The sequence below is a fragment of the Gymnodraco acuticeps genome, unplaced genomic scaffold, assembly GCF_902827175.1.
Source record: "Gymnodraco acuticeps unplaced genomic scaffold, fGymAcu1.1, whole genome shotgun sequence".
Lineage (NCBI taxonomy): Eukaryota > Metazoa > Chordata > Actinopteri > Perciformes > Bathydraconidae > Gymnodraco > Gymnodraco acuticeps.
In genome coordinates, this window is record NW_022990042.1 from 1,715,387 (window position 1) to 1,728,873 (window position 13,487).

Below are 13,487 nucleotides of genomic sequence, written 5' to 3' on the forward strand. Positions count from 1 at the left end.
TCACTTGTAACACAATTGTGGTTTTAGTAATTTCTGCTACTTCTTCTATCACTGATACATATTCACCTGTGACTACATTTCAGCGGCATAGTGTCATGTGCCATACATAATGTGTCAAAGTCTAGTTTGAAGGCCCTTTTAGGTGCTGTCAATACTGTGCCTATACTTGATGAATATATCAGAATACATTCTTGTTTAATAAAATCAATGGGGCCCATACACATTAGATGCATACTAGCATGAATAATGCACCTGAAACGTGTTGTATGTGGGAATATTTGTATTGAAAGCATTTGGACTAGCCCAGTTACTGGCATTCTTTTACAGTGTACCATGTGCATGTTAATTTGTTGAACCAACTGTGAAGGAGTGACCTATTAACTCCATTCAATTATTACCAGTCAAAGGGTTGGGGTAGGCCTAGGTCATATGCTTATGTTAAATATTAGGTTGTTTTCATTATATCTTTTGGCCGGCTTCATCATCGTTACCACAACATCATAATGAAAAGCAATCCATCAACAGATTTTCTGAAAAAATTATAATTTTCACATCCTTCTCTATTATAGTTCGTTGTTATGAAATGTCAGTAAACAATGAGGAAATTATGTGTTCTCTCTGCAAGTAAGGAATTGTTGTTATTCTGGTACAATACTAGTGTATTATTGTTATAAATACGTAAATAATATTTTGTTATTGTGTATGACCTAGGTCTGACAATTACATAAACATTTTATTTGAACTAACTAATTTGAGTGTGATAATTGTGTGCGCTCGTTTTCGGATCCGGGTGCCCCCTACTGAGGCGGGTCGGTTTGACTGACAGTGCGTTGGGCTCATACGCTCCGCCCCCGCGGACACGCAGGATATCGCTGGCGGATGTGCACAAGCATACGCTAGTTTGAAGCGGTGTGTACCTCGGTTTCACTTGTCGTCCATTCCTGTAAATGCTGTTCATTTTGCAGTAAGAACAGCAATTTCACACATGACATTTTAACACCTGGTGCTAAAACCATAACGGTAAGTAGTCCTAGATTATAAAGCTGATCGAGCATTAGTATCTCTGCTACAGAGGGCAGTCCGCGGTTGTAAAGCACTGCTTAGCTAACGTGTTATGGTAAAGGCAACATTAGCTAATGCTAAACATACTAGTGACATTAGCTACATATTAGCTACATGCTAGACATGGCGTCAGATGAGGATTTTAATTCAATGACATTGAGGCCATGTGACAGCAACAGCTACACCTCATGTCAACGTTAGGTAATTTTATGTAACCCAACGTGAAATGTATTATGTATTAGTTTAAGCGTATACACCCCCTACCTTCCATCATGTGGTTGGGCTTTTATTTGGTTCCTCATGGGACATGCCCGGGCTACAGTATATTTTGGGCAGTACTATTAGACAAGCAACCAGTAAGCATGTACTGAAGTAATGTTATGTGTTATTGTAATCAGGTATAATGATACTGCTCTGTACTATAACACAAACTCAAGATGACACGACAGGCATTTAAATGTTTACAGTCCAACTTCTTACTTTTTCTATTCATTGAATGTGTTTACAGGCCAGATGAGTGGGCCCTACACCACCCTCTCTGCAGAGGTGGCAGAGATGAGCCGCATCCATTATCAGTTGGAGTACACAGAGGGCATCAGCCAGAGGATGCGAATACCTGATACCATCAAGGTGGCTTCGGGGAACCCTTCAGAGTCCCTACAATTTCAGCAGCCCCTGCCCATTCACACAACCATGATGCAGGTGCCGGAGAGGATCATCGTAGCAGGTGAGGACAAGACACACACAACTCAGCATGGAGAGCTGAAAGTCGACACACTGTTTGCATTTTACTTATCTAACCGGCCTAACCCGACCCTTTTTATTGAACTGTCCCTGTTCTCCACAGGTGATGATGGCGACTCTGAATTTTCTCGTCCTCGAGACTTGGATCTGATCCAATCGATCCCTCCCATGGACCTCCTGGACATGAAGGCCCCCCCACGTGTCCTCACTCTTGCAGAGCAGCCACTGGACTCTATGGAAACGGAACAAACTACCGCTTCTCATAGCAATCCCAGCCAGGTGGTACGTTTTCATCCTTTGTATTTTTCTGTACAATTGATTGAATTGACTTGAAACTCCCCTCCAAGCTGTTCCAGGGCCAAAGAAACCCCACAATTGATGTGAAAAAATGATAGAAACCTCAGGGAGTAACAGAGGAGGGATACCTCTCCTAGGACAGACACACGTGCAATCGGTGTCTTGTGCATAGATTTGAACAAAACACATTGATAATCCAAATGACAAAAAGCTCATGATGACTCATGATCCAGACGTATCCTTTAATACTTGCAATGAGCCGGTTGAAGACAAGAAGAAAAAGAAAAAGAACTCTAGGAATGATAACCTGGATGCTTAGTTAGCATCTCTGGGATATGAGTTCTTAAAGATAGTGTTAAACTGGAACCCGGTTCCACAGCAGAGGAGTTTGATAGCTGAGGGCTCTCAGAACATATTTAGTCTTTAACAAATATTGCGCTTTCTTCAATTTGAATATTGCATTTGTCCATATTGCCATTTAAATACAATTTTTAAATGAATTGTGAAGCCCTTATAATAATCATAGGAAAGTATTCGCTAAATACTCGCTACATGCAAAATGTTTCTGGAGGCCTACTTTACCGTTTCATTTGAGCCTGACAACATGTCCAATCTGTGTATACTTTGTAGGCTCACTTTCACTCTCGGTCTCGGAGGGAACGCAGTGCGAGTGAGAACATACATGGCCGCCACAGCTGTCAGAGCGTCAGAGGTGATGTAAGGTAAGCCCACATCTGAAATGCTTGTGATATTAATGTGTATGTTTTAAATAAACGTATTATATGTTATACTTATTTCACATATCTGCTTTATAAAAACATCTTATCTCTTTACCGTTTCTCTCCACTTACCTCTCCGCCAGTGTAACCCCTTCCCCTTCTGCCCCCCCAGTCCGGTTGTGTCCCCCCCTCTGTTCCCCTGAGGATGCGCACATCAACCTGTTTACAGCTGCCGGCTTCATGTATTATATCCAGTCGACGACACGCCGGGCGTACCAGCAGGTCATCGAGGTGCTGGACGACACCCCCCGCAGGTCATCTGTCTTCCTCTGTCCCTGTAATTCTTAGAAAGCACTGTGATCAGTTTCTGAAGACAAACAGCTGGTCCTGGTGGTGGAAGACAATTCCTGAAAATAGGAAACGTTATGCTCATGACAAACAGCAAGCGAGTCGTCACAATTATAATAATAATAATACATTGGATTGTTATAGCGCTTTTCCTAATGCTCAAAGACCCTTTACATAAAAACAGAAACAGTACAATTGTGACTATTCTTCTATTAGAATTCAGAAAGTTAGTGCTTTGTTATTATTGCATATTTTTGCTGGGTTTGTGTGTTGGCTCTTATTAAGGGCTTGGTGTTAAACAACCCTGGCAGACGGATCGCTACCGGAAAGGCTTTGAGTGTGCAGGTGTGAGCTGGTCGGCTTTGAGTCTGTTATTATTTAAATATGAAATCAGAAGGTTCAAATCAATCATATATGTTGCAAATAGCATTATATCTGTATTTATAATTCATTGAGTATACTCGGACTGATTGATTACAGAGCTGCTCCTGCCACAGCCTTGTTACCTTGAGGAAGCTTCCCAGGTGGAGCTGTAATGCAGGACAAAGGTATGGAGTATAGGAGTCTCTGAAGCAAGGCAGCCAAACAGGGCAGGAACATCTTAATGAATTGTACATTATAATAAAGCCATACACATTGAACTTGTGCCGTCATGATGTTTGTTCAGGTTTTTAACGCTATTGTCCAACAACATGATATGGTTGGATAAATGTGTGTTGGACTGTTTCTGTAGCTATGCAGAAAGCCGCTGAGTTGCACTCATTTGAAGTATGTCACTGTTGGCATTATTCTAAATTGAGATATTTTGATCTTCAAAGGATTCCAAGGCTTTATTTGTCACATCAACAGTGTAGCTCCTCCAACACTGCAAAACAGAATATACTTAAACATAAAAGAAAATAACATTGAATATATGTTGCAGTTCTAAGAAAATAGAATACATATTCAAATGAACAAGAGGAAAGCTAAATGAATGACTGTATTGTAGAACAAATGCTGTAATACTAAATGTGTGGATATGTACTCACAGGTCCCACCTGGAGCTGGCTCTGGATATGAACCCTGAGGAGTCTGGCCTAATGGACGCCTCGTCACTGCGACGGCAGGTAATACCTCTCACACGCCTAAATGGCTTCATCTGTCGCTGATAAGTGATTCATGTGCTCCTCATCTGCTCTGGTGTGCATATTCTGCTTGTTGCAAGTATTCTCTCCTATTTTTAGCTTCACTATCTACAACTGAATTGTTACAAAGGCATGCTGACACAGCAAGTTTAGGTGTCACATATCAGAGGAGATACAACTGGCTTTGTTATATGCTGAGATGTACACAAACATCAGAAATACATTACAGATACAAGCAGTCATTACATCATGGGGCCAGTAAGAAATGACTTGACATGTTATATTAGTGTTCACCTGATTAGTGTTCACCTGATGTGGTTTTGGGGTTTAATGGAAGTTTGTTTGATATGTTGTAATTTTCTAACACATGATCACACAAATATCAAAATGTTCCTTGTGTCTGTCGATTTTTAAACAAGGTCCTTTGACATCATCTTGCATACTTAACACTTAACTTGGAAACCAAATAGTGGTAATCCTTTGGATGTACTTTGACACATTTTCCCTTTTTTAAAGTAGATGATGAAAGGTTTCTGTGGTCATTATTCAGATTGTGAAGTTGAACCGCCGCCTGCAGCTGCTGGAGGAGGAAAACAAAGAGCGCTCCAAGCGAGAGGTGATCCTGTACTCTGCTACGGTGACCTTCTGGCTCATCAACACCTGGATCTGGCTCCGGCGCTGAGGTTTGGACCAGACCGAGTCCCCCAGAACACTGGAAGCTAAAGCAATTCCTTGTTAAAGGTGCAACCATTGAAATACACTACTAGTCTTTACTTAAATTACAGTCAACCACAGGAAACTACAAGAACATTAGCAAATGTCCTCCACCATACAGTACTCGTCTCTTTCTAATCCTAGCAAGTTCTGTTTTGGGATTTCACTTCCAAATGTAAAGCCTAGCGCTGTCAAGATATGATCTTAAGCTGTATTCACATGATAGTAAAACAGCTGTGTGCTGGCGTATCCGTTGTGTTTCTACGGAGGAGCAGTGCTGCCCGACTAGGCGGCAGAGCTACCCTCGGCATCGTGTACCATTTGAAATGGTCACTGCTCACATTTCAAATTTGACCTAGTTACCGCTGACCATTTGTTGCACACCCAATCAGGTGAGGGCTGTATGCAGTGCCACAATCTAGCAGAGGAGGTAAGGAAACACAACTGACTGTTTTTGCAAAAGGTTAGCAACTGCTTCGATGTGAAAAGCTGAACCTAGATACAACACAGGTTCCTGTCGTACAAATATAATTACAACTCAAATTACAAAAATATTGCTAAACTATTTTGATATCGAATGATTGTTGAAAACATGTTGGTTCTGATACTGTCAAAAAATACAACAACATACTTTGAAGCTTTATTTGACAACATCAATAAAAGCTTTGAATAATAATAATTTGGTACAGCCGTACACTTATCCGTAGGGAAAACTAAATGTGGTACCGGTAATATATATAATATGTGGATCAAAACAAGGAATGCCTGGTATATTTCTCAACAAGCTTTGCTTAGCCTCCCTCACTTCATGATTATTTAGTGCAAGTGCTACTGATTGCACATTTAAGCTTGATAGATTCTCTGTAAAGGATGTTACACTGAGGCTGTGAGCTCATACACAATGTTTCACTTCAGGAGAAGAATTATAAGAGGGGAACACAAGGATTTACTAAAGCCACAAATGTTTTGGGAACCTCAGACCTGACCCATCCTGTCTGTTTGAAGAAAAAAAAACTACCATAATAAAAGTGTCAAATTCAGATGTCTAAATCTAGAGATGCCATAACATTTACCCTGGATGTCCTGAACTCCACACACAAAACATTCATGTACAGCCTATCGATGTCAATGTTGTACTTTCTCCTCAATTTTTTCTTTTACTTTGGATGATGTAGCTAACATGTCAACACAAATACTTAGGGTGGAATACTAAGGCTCATCTGTGCAGTGATGTTTCTCCATGCGATTTCTACTGTTTCAAAGTTATTGTAGTTGTTTTTTTTAAAGAATTTGACCACTTGTGATTTACCTAAGTTACATAAGAGACTAAAAGCATGGACTGTGGTTTTATTCATTATATGGTGTGAAATAAATATTAGAGCTACTATGTGTATGATCATGAAATAGATGGCAATGTATACCATAATTTATCACATCCAAAAATGTTGCTGTAACCAACTTGTTTTGTTAAACATACTGCCAAAAGCTGGAGTTTAACTTACATATTTAACTTTCTTTGTAATATATGAATACATTCATTGTCTGTTAATATTTTTCTGTAATAAATGATGGATGTCAATTGTTTCCAGTTTGTGTTTGAGCAATGCTGCCCCCTGCTGCTCTGCTGGGTGCAACAGCAGGGAGATGTTCAGGGCATTTAACCGGACATTGTTGTAGTTTCGGTTAATGCAAAGTCCACTTGATCTGCCAAAGATCCCAAACAAACGCCAATTTAATTTGGATCCAACCATAATTGAACAAGTGTTTTTCCTCTTCTACCGGAAGTATTCCTAATCCACAAAGGCAGACTAGGCAGTGGTGCTGCTGTGTGACAATGGGCATCACCAAACTGGCAGATCTGATCCGTCAGGATGCTCCTGGTGCTATTTCTCATAAGGATATCAGTGACTACACGGGTAATATACCGCATCATCTTTTTATCGTTATAATGTACTTGTGTTGGTGATGTGTGTCTAGCAAGGGGCTATGGCTAAAAAGCTAAAGTTGGCATAGCACCTGAATGCTAGTTAGCTTAGCTCAATGTGTTGTTAACTACTAGAATCAAATACTCATGTAAACAGAGGTGGGAGAAGTAAACAGATCTTGTACTTGAGTAAAAGTAGAAGTACTCGAGTGTAGGAATACTCTGTTACTTACTAGTAAAAGTCCTGCAATCAAAATGTTACTCAGTAAAAGTACAAAAGTGTTAGCATTATCAGAATATACTTAAAGTACCAAAAGTAAAAGTATTCATTGTGCAGATTGGTCCATTTCAGAATAATATATATGATATGTTTTATAATGATTGATCATGAAAGTGTTCTCAAAGCTGGTAAAGGTGCAGCTAGTTTGAATGACTTTGTATTCTGCAGGGTAGCTGGTGGATTTACTCCAGGTGGAACTAAAGTCTGATTTAACACTTGGTTATATTTCACATCATTCATCCACATCTGTGAAGTAACTACATGTATTTAAATTGTGCTTAAGTACCATACTTCAGTAAATGTATTTAGTTACCTTACCTGTAAACCTGTTTAGAAGTAACACTAACGTTACTTCACTGATTTATCATGTTATCAAGAGTATTTACAAAAGTACTGTGCTAAAGTACTATTTTGAGGTACTTTACTTGAGTATTTCCAAATATTCCTCCTTTATACTTCTACTTTCTATATTTTGTAGTCAAATATACTTTTTGCATTTAAAAACACAAATAACTCGGCATTATAAGTATCTTAAGTTGACTTTTTATTGACAAACTACAAAATGCCTTATATGTATTTATTAGGGATAAAAACAGAATGATATAATTATAATGTAAAAACAATACTGTGAAATAGGCATACTGCATACAGAGTACTTTTTGTAAGTACATTTAGCTTACAATACCTTAGATAACATATTCAATTTAATTTAAAATACTCCTTTACGATCTTCTGAATACTTACAGTTGCATTCATTTGCACTGATTATTATAAACTGCTGCCATGTAAATGAAGTACGTGAATAAATATGAATACTTTCCTCTGAAATATAGTGAAATAAATGTGTTGCAAAGAAACAACACATTTGGAAAATGTAATGAAAGACAAGCTGACTACATGGAGGTTGTATTATAATGTGCTGATGATGCTGGTGCTGCGTTACTCCCCACAGGAAAAGTAATCGCACTGGATACCTCCATTGTTATTAACCAGTTCCGTGCAGCGACGCCTTCACTGAGGTGAGTTCCTTAAAGCTGACAGTGAAGAAGCAGTATCGTTTTCTCATGTATACATGACTTGTCCTTTCTGTGACCTGCATATTATATAAATGATTTCCCACTTCCATCTCAGTTCATCAATCGTCCATACATGTCAACACCTAATCCAGGACAGTTCAGAATAAAAACCTTTACTTTGCTTAACATATATAAAAATAATGCATTTATGGTATTAGTTGACTTTGTTTGTACTTTTTAGGGCTGCACTTTGTGGTGGTTTTTAATATCTTCATCTCATTTGCAGATGAGAACAACATATATACATACATACAACATATATAAAACAAAGGGATCCAACACAAGTCCACCACAAACTGCATCCATAAAGTCTAATCAAGGCGTCTCCAAACATCTTTTTCTATTCTTTGGCCAGTGTATTTATGTGAGATGTTATTTATTTCCTGGGTGTAGCCCCCTGACTGGTCTCTTCTTCCGCACGCTCACCTTCCTGGAACATGACATAAAGCCAGTCTTTGTGTTTGATGGAAAGCCTCCCAGGGAGAAGAGCGCTGTTGTAAGTGACACCTATACTAAACATATCCATAACAATGAAGTGAAAGTGAATTCAATGGGCCAGCTAACACCTGAAGTATGATACAGATGGCTCCCAGTCACGCTAATCTAAAGTCCGGTTTTTCCTGCAGCTTGAGAAGCGCGCTGAAGCTGCTGGTTGGAAGTCACCCAACCGAACAGGCACAGGTACATCTGCACAGAGTGATGACCAAATGCACAGGGGCCAGTCGCACAAACACCTTAAGTATCATTTTTAAAGGGGCCCTATTATGCATTTTTTCCTGTTCATATTTGTATTCTGTGTCTCTCCTGGGACATGTCTCCTCGCTTTAATGTTCAGAAAGCTCTTTCTTTGTCTCATACTGCCTGTGCTGCAGCACCTCTTTTCACCCTCTGTCTGAAACCAGAGCCCAGTCTGCTGTGATTGGTTAGCTGGCTGCCTCTGTGTTTGGTCAACCACTTAAAAGAAAGGCCCTTTTATGTTTTTGGGGGATTTCCCTTTCCTGCAGTGTGTTGTTTAGGTTTTTGTGCATGTAAATGATCTGCAAAGACTCAAATCCCAAAGTTCACTCCATTTCTGTCCCACACATCTGCCTGAAACAACTTCATTGGACTCCTTTGTTTACACTCCGGCATATTGTGAGTTTCTTTTTAGGGTAAACTACCATCTTTTTCATTTTCAGTGTCCGACAGGGCACGGACAGGACGCCGCAGTCGGTCGTGGGTTTGTCCCGGTCCGCAACTGACTTGGCGGTACCATTAGCTCGTTAGCTAGCGTTAAAGTCAGGACAGGTAAAGACATAGTGATGTCCCTACATCACACTCTCACTTCTATTGGCTAGTGCTCTGACACATTGTACCTGATAGGCCAAGGGGCGGGACATCACTAAGCGGTTGACCAATCACAACAGAGCGTGCCAGCTAGGGGGTGAAAAGAGGTGCTGCAGCACAGGCAGTATGAGAGAAATAAAGAGCTTTCTGAACATTAAAGCATGGAGACAAGTCCCAGTAGAGACACTACATACTGATATGAAACCTGAACATGAGCAGAATAGGGCCCCTTTTAATAGTGAATTTCTGTGCAACTAGTTTCAACTTTTAGGAAACCGTAACACAGATTTTAAAGAAAATATTAAGTTAAGGTGGTTTCAGACTTACTGTAGAAGACATTATGTTCTGTAGAACTAGAACTGGGAATATCATTTTAATGTTGATTATTTTAAAGTGAACCTTGACTGTTCTGTGATGTAGCCTCACCCCAGACCAGAGACTGTCTCCAGCTGCTGAAGCTTCTGGGTGTTCCTGTCATCCAGGTCAAAGCTCAATGTATTCCTTCATTTCCCATGTGTCTCTTCCCTGGCTTTCCTCAGTCCATGTTTTGAATTGTTTTGTATCCAGGCTCCAGGAGATGCTGAGGCGCTGTGTGCCAAGCTGGTGAGAGATGGGACTGTGGATGCCGTTGCATCAGAGGACATGGACACTCTGCCGTTTGGAGCCAATATTCTCATTCGACAGCTCAACGCCAAGAAGGACAGGTAAGAACTGAGCAATTTGTGTGTTTCGTGATTGATTTGAATGGCGTTTCTTAAGTTTAACCATTTTTGTTTGTTTTATGTACATTTATGATGGTCATGTTCCAAAGTATTCCCTAGTTTTTTTTACGTTGTTGAATCCATCTTCCTTACATGGTTTGTATGCTCAGATGTATTTTCAGTAAAATGACCCTATTCCTTTAAAGCTTCACCAGACAGGGGCAATATAAAAACGTGTTCAGCCAACTTATGGGGAGCTATATTCTTCTTCTTCCTTTTCTTCACAGTAAAGTCATTGAATATTCTTTACCCAAGCTGTTAGAGAAACTCAAAATGACCCACGAGGAGGTGAGAACATTACAGACATCATCGAAGTACAGAACATTAAGCGTGTCAATAGAACTTCACGGAAATACTACAAATAATGCCTCAAACCTTTCTCATTTAGCATATTTTTCCTCCAACAGTTTGTCGACCTGTGTATTCTGTTGGGCTGTGACTACTGTGACAAGATAGCCGGTTTGGGTCCGACAAGAGCGCTGTCTCTGATCCAGAAGCACCGTACTATTGAGAACGTGGTTTTGCACGTCAACAGAAAGGTAACAGCTGGACAACCAGTGGTCATATTATCCTTCTGTACGTAGCTTTACAACAAAGTGTAAGATTTGATATCTTCTTTCAGACCCATCCTGTGCCACATTTCTGGGAGTACAAAGAAGCTCGGAAGATATTCCTGGATGCACCACACTCAGTAGCTCCTGAACTCACCTGGACTGAGCCAGATGAAGAATCCTTGGTTAGACTTCTCTGCCACGTCAAATACTTTAAGTACGTATACTTATTTTTACATGCTTTTCTGTCTCTTTCAAAGACAGTTATGACTGTATACATTTGTATGTGTTTCAGGGAGGAGAGAATCCGTCATCGCATGGAGAAGTTCCGTCAGACACGGGAAAGTAAGCGGGAGGAGAAGGAAAAAGAGACGGCAGAGGGAAAAAGCAAGCAGACTCGCATTGAGGACTTCTTCAGAGTTACCAGAAAAAGGGCGCAGGTGAGAAAAAGTAGAGATTTTTTAAATTGTTTTCATGAATTGATTCAGAACTTGATTCATTGCAGTAAATCTATTAAATTAAATTACTGTTGCCCAATTCTGCTTTTGGGGGTTTCCCTCTCCTGTAGTGTGTTATATAGGTTTTAGTGCATGTAAATGGTCTGCAAAGGCTAAAATCCCTGTGTTCCCTCCTGAGGGAGTTTCTCTCCCACACAGCCTGAAACACCTCCATCCACACATTTGTTTAATTCCACACTGGCGCTTCTATTGGCTAGTGCTCCAACACATAGTACATGATATATAAGAGGCAGGAAATCTCTAAATGGTTGACCAATCACAACAGAGCCGGCCAACTAACCAATCAGAGCAGACTGGGCTCTGGTTTACATTAAATCATGGAAACATGTCACAGTAGAGGCAGTAATTACAACTATGAACCTAAAATTGAGCATAATAGGACCCCCCTTAATGAGCAGGACCACTTCCACAGAGTCCACCATGTTGCACCAACATGTTTCTACATTAGCTTAAAACGTGCAACCCCTTATTTGAGAGAGATGTTTTTCTTTACGGTTTGACATGATGCAACTGTAGTTCTCTTTCAAGGTAGTGTGACTTAGTGTGACCTTTGATATGTTTGGATCAATCATGATTTCTACTAAAAAAAAAATCCCTTTTAATTTTCAGTAGTTCCAAATGTGGTTTGTTGATTAGTCTTAACAATTGTGTATTTTTTCCTCCAGCCTGTGGACGCTTCAAGCAGCAACAGAAAGAGACCCAAGACTAAGTAAGGCTGCCAACATCTCCTGCTTGCTGCTTCCACCGTCCAAGTTGGAAGACGTTTAACGCTGTCTGCATTTCCTGATATTAGATACAATTCTGAAAAAAATGAAAGAGACAATCTGTTATCCCACTCTTAAATGTCTGGCATAAGACATTTTTTTAAACAAGCCATCATGCCTCCTTCTTGTTTTGATGACTATATCTAGCATCTTCACCATCCATAACAGTGACTAAATAATAATGTGTTTTGAATTTATATTAGGCTAATAATTGACACATTTCAACAGTTTTAGAGGCTTTACATGTTGAATCATGGTTTTACATTCAGAGAAGACTAGGCTTTTCCAAGTGCCTTCTAGTAACCCTCCACATTTTGAAGGAGCCAAAACAGGAGTTTTGCAAGACTCTTTCTTTGTCTCTACATGGGAGGAGCACTTCTCCCACTGACAATACAATAATCTGATCTGGTCTTAACAGCAGTGTCTGCAACAATGCAGTGCACTGAGCAGTTCTTCAGTGTATCCAGCAGTTTCCTGCAGAGCTACATAGAAAGCAGAGCAGGCGGTGTGGGCTATGAAAGGGAACAGTGTGATCACTGTTGGGGAGGCCTTCCCCCCCCCCCGCCAACACTGGAGACAGCGGATGTCTCATCACTAGATATTCAATGAGCACCTGTTGTGTTCAGGGTGCCAAGGCTGAGACCAAGGCCTTGAATGTTAAAACATGCACACAAGTGGTAACATGTGCAAAAAGAGATAGTGAGATGCTGCAATATGAAAAAAGGGTACTTGTGGGTTATCTGTTTTTTATTTAATTTTCCAATCCCAATCCCAACCCTAACTAAAGTGCGTATTTAGAGAGTTTGAAAAAAACAATAAAAGTGGCGACAGATATCCCACAAGTACCAAAATATGTATGTATTTTTTGTAAATACAGTGTACACTGTATCATTTTTGTATTTTTTAAGAAATTATAAAACTGTTGAAGGTATTTCTGCAGCTCATTTTGCGAAATTGTTATCTGTCTAATAAGTTATTTAGCTTTTGTTCTTCTTTTTTAGTTTGTTCTCTTGCGTTCTCACACATTTATTCTCAGGACACAATTTGAGCAGTACAATATAACTCATGCTTTAAGAAATGTGTCTTAAAAAAACAATAAAACACAATTTAAATAAATAACTGTCCCTTTTTATGTTTTGTTTTTTTAAAGGTGCCCTTATGTAATGGGAGTTTTTTTTTAACGTTTTTGACACCTCAATTACAAGTTTTCAAGATTCAAGGCTTTTACTTCTACTCCTCTGGAAACTTCCATATGTGGGACAATTTGTCTGTGAGCTGT

At 39.8% G+C, this 13,487-nt stretch overlaps 2 protein-coding genes across 3 annotated transcripts; both read left to right on the forward strand.

Annotated features, from left to right (window-relative positions):
• The first annotated feature begins 845 nt into the window (after positions 1–845).
• On the forward strand, positions 846–6,587 carry LOC117545499 (mitochondrial fission factor homolog A-like). Its single transcript, XM_034215300.1, has 7 exons — positions 846–1,020; positions 1,571–1,789; positions 1,910–2,088; positions 2,734–2,825; positions 2,966–3,136; positions 4,201–4,276; positions 4,845–6,587. The coding sequence occupies exons 2-7, from the start codon at positions 1,576–1,578 to the stop codon at positions 4,974–4,976; spliced, it is 864 nt and encodes a 287-aa protein (XP_034071191.1). The 5' UTR covers positions 846–1,020; positions 1,571–1,575; the 3' UTR covers positions 4,977–6,587.
• A 61-nt stretch (positions 6,588–6,648) lies between these two features.
• On the forward strand, positions 6,649–13,327 carry zgc:110269 (probable flap endonuclease 1 homolog). Of its 2 annotated transcripts, XM_034215295.1 has the most exons (11): positions 6,649–6,924; positions 8,165–8,231; positions 8,682–8,784; positions 8,915–8,969; positions 10,035–10,096; positions 10,182–10,318; positions 10,603–10,663; positions 10,783–10,914; positions 10,998–11,143; positions 11,222–11,366; positions 12,110–13,327. In XM_034215295.1, the coding sequence occupies exons 1-11, from the start codon at positions 6,843–6,845 to the stop codon at positions 12,155–12,157; spliced, it is 1,038 nt and encodes a 345-aa protein (XP_034071186.1). In that variant the 5' UTR covers positions 6,649–6,842; the 3' UTR covers positions 12,158–13,327. The 2 variants fall into 2 exon arrangements, with proteins under 2 accessions (XP_034071186.1, XP_034071187.1); XM_034215296.1 differs by lacking the exon at positions 10,035–10,096 and having other exon boundaries at positions 8,737–8,784.
• The last annotated feature ends 160 nt before the right edge of the window (positions 13,328–13,487 follow it).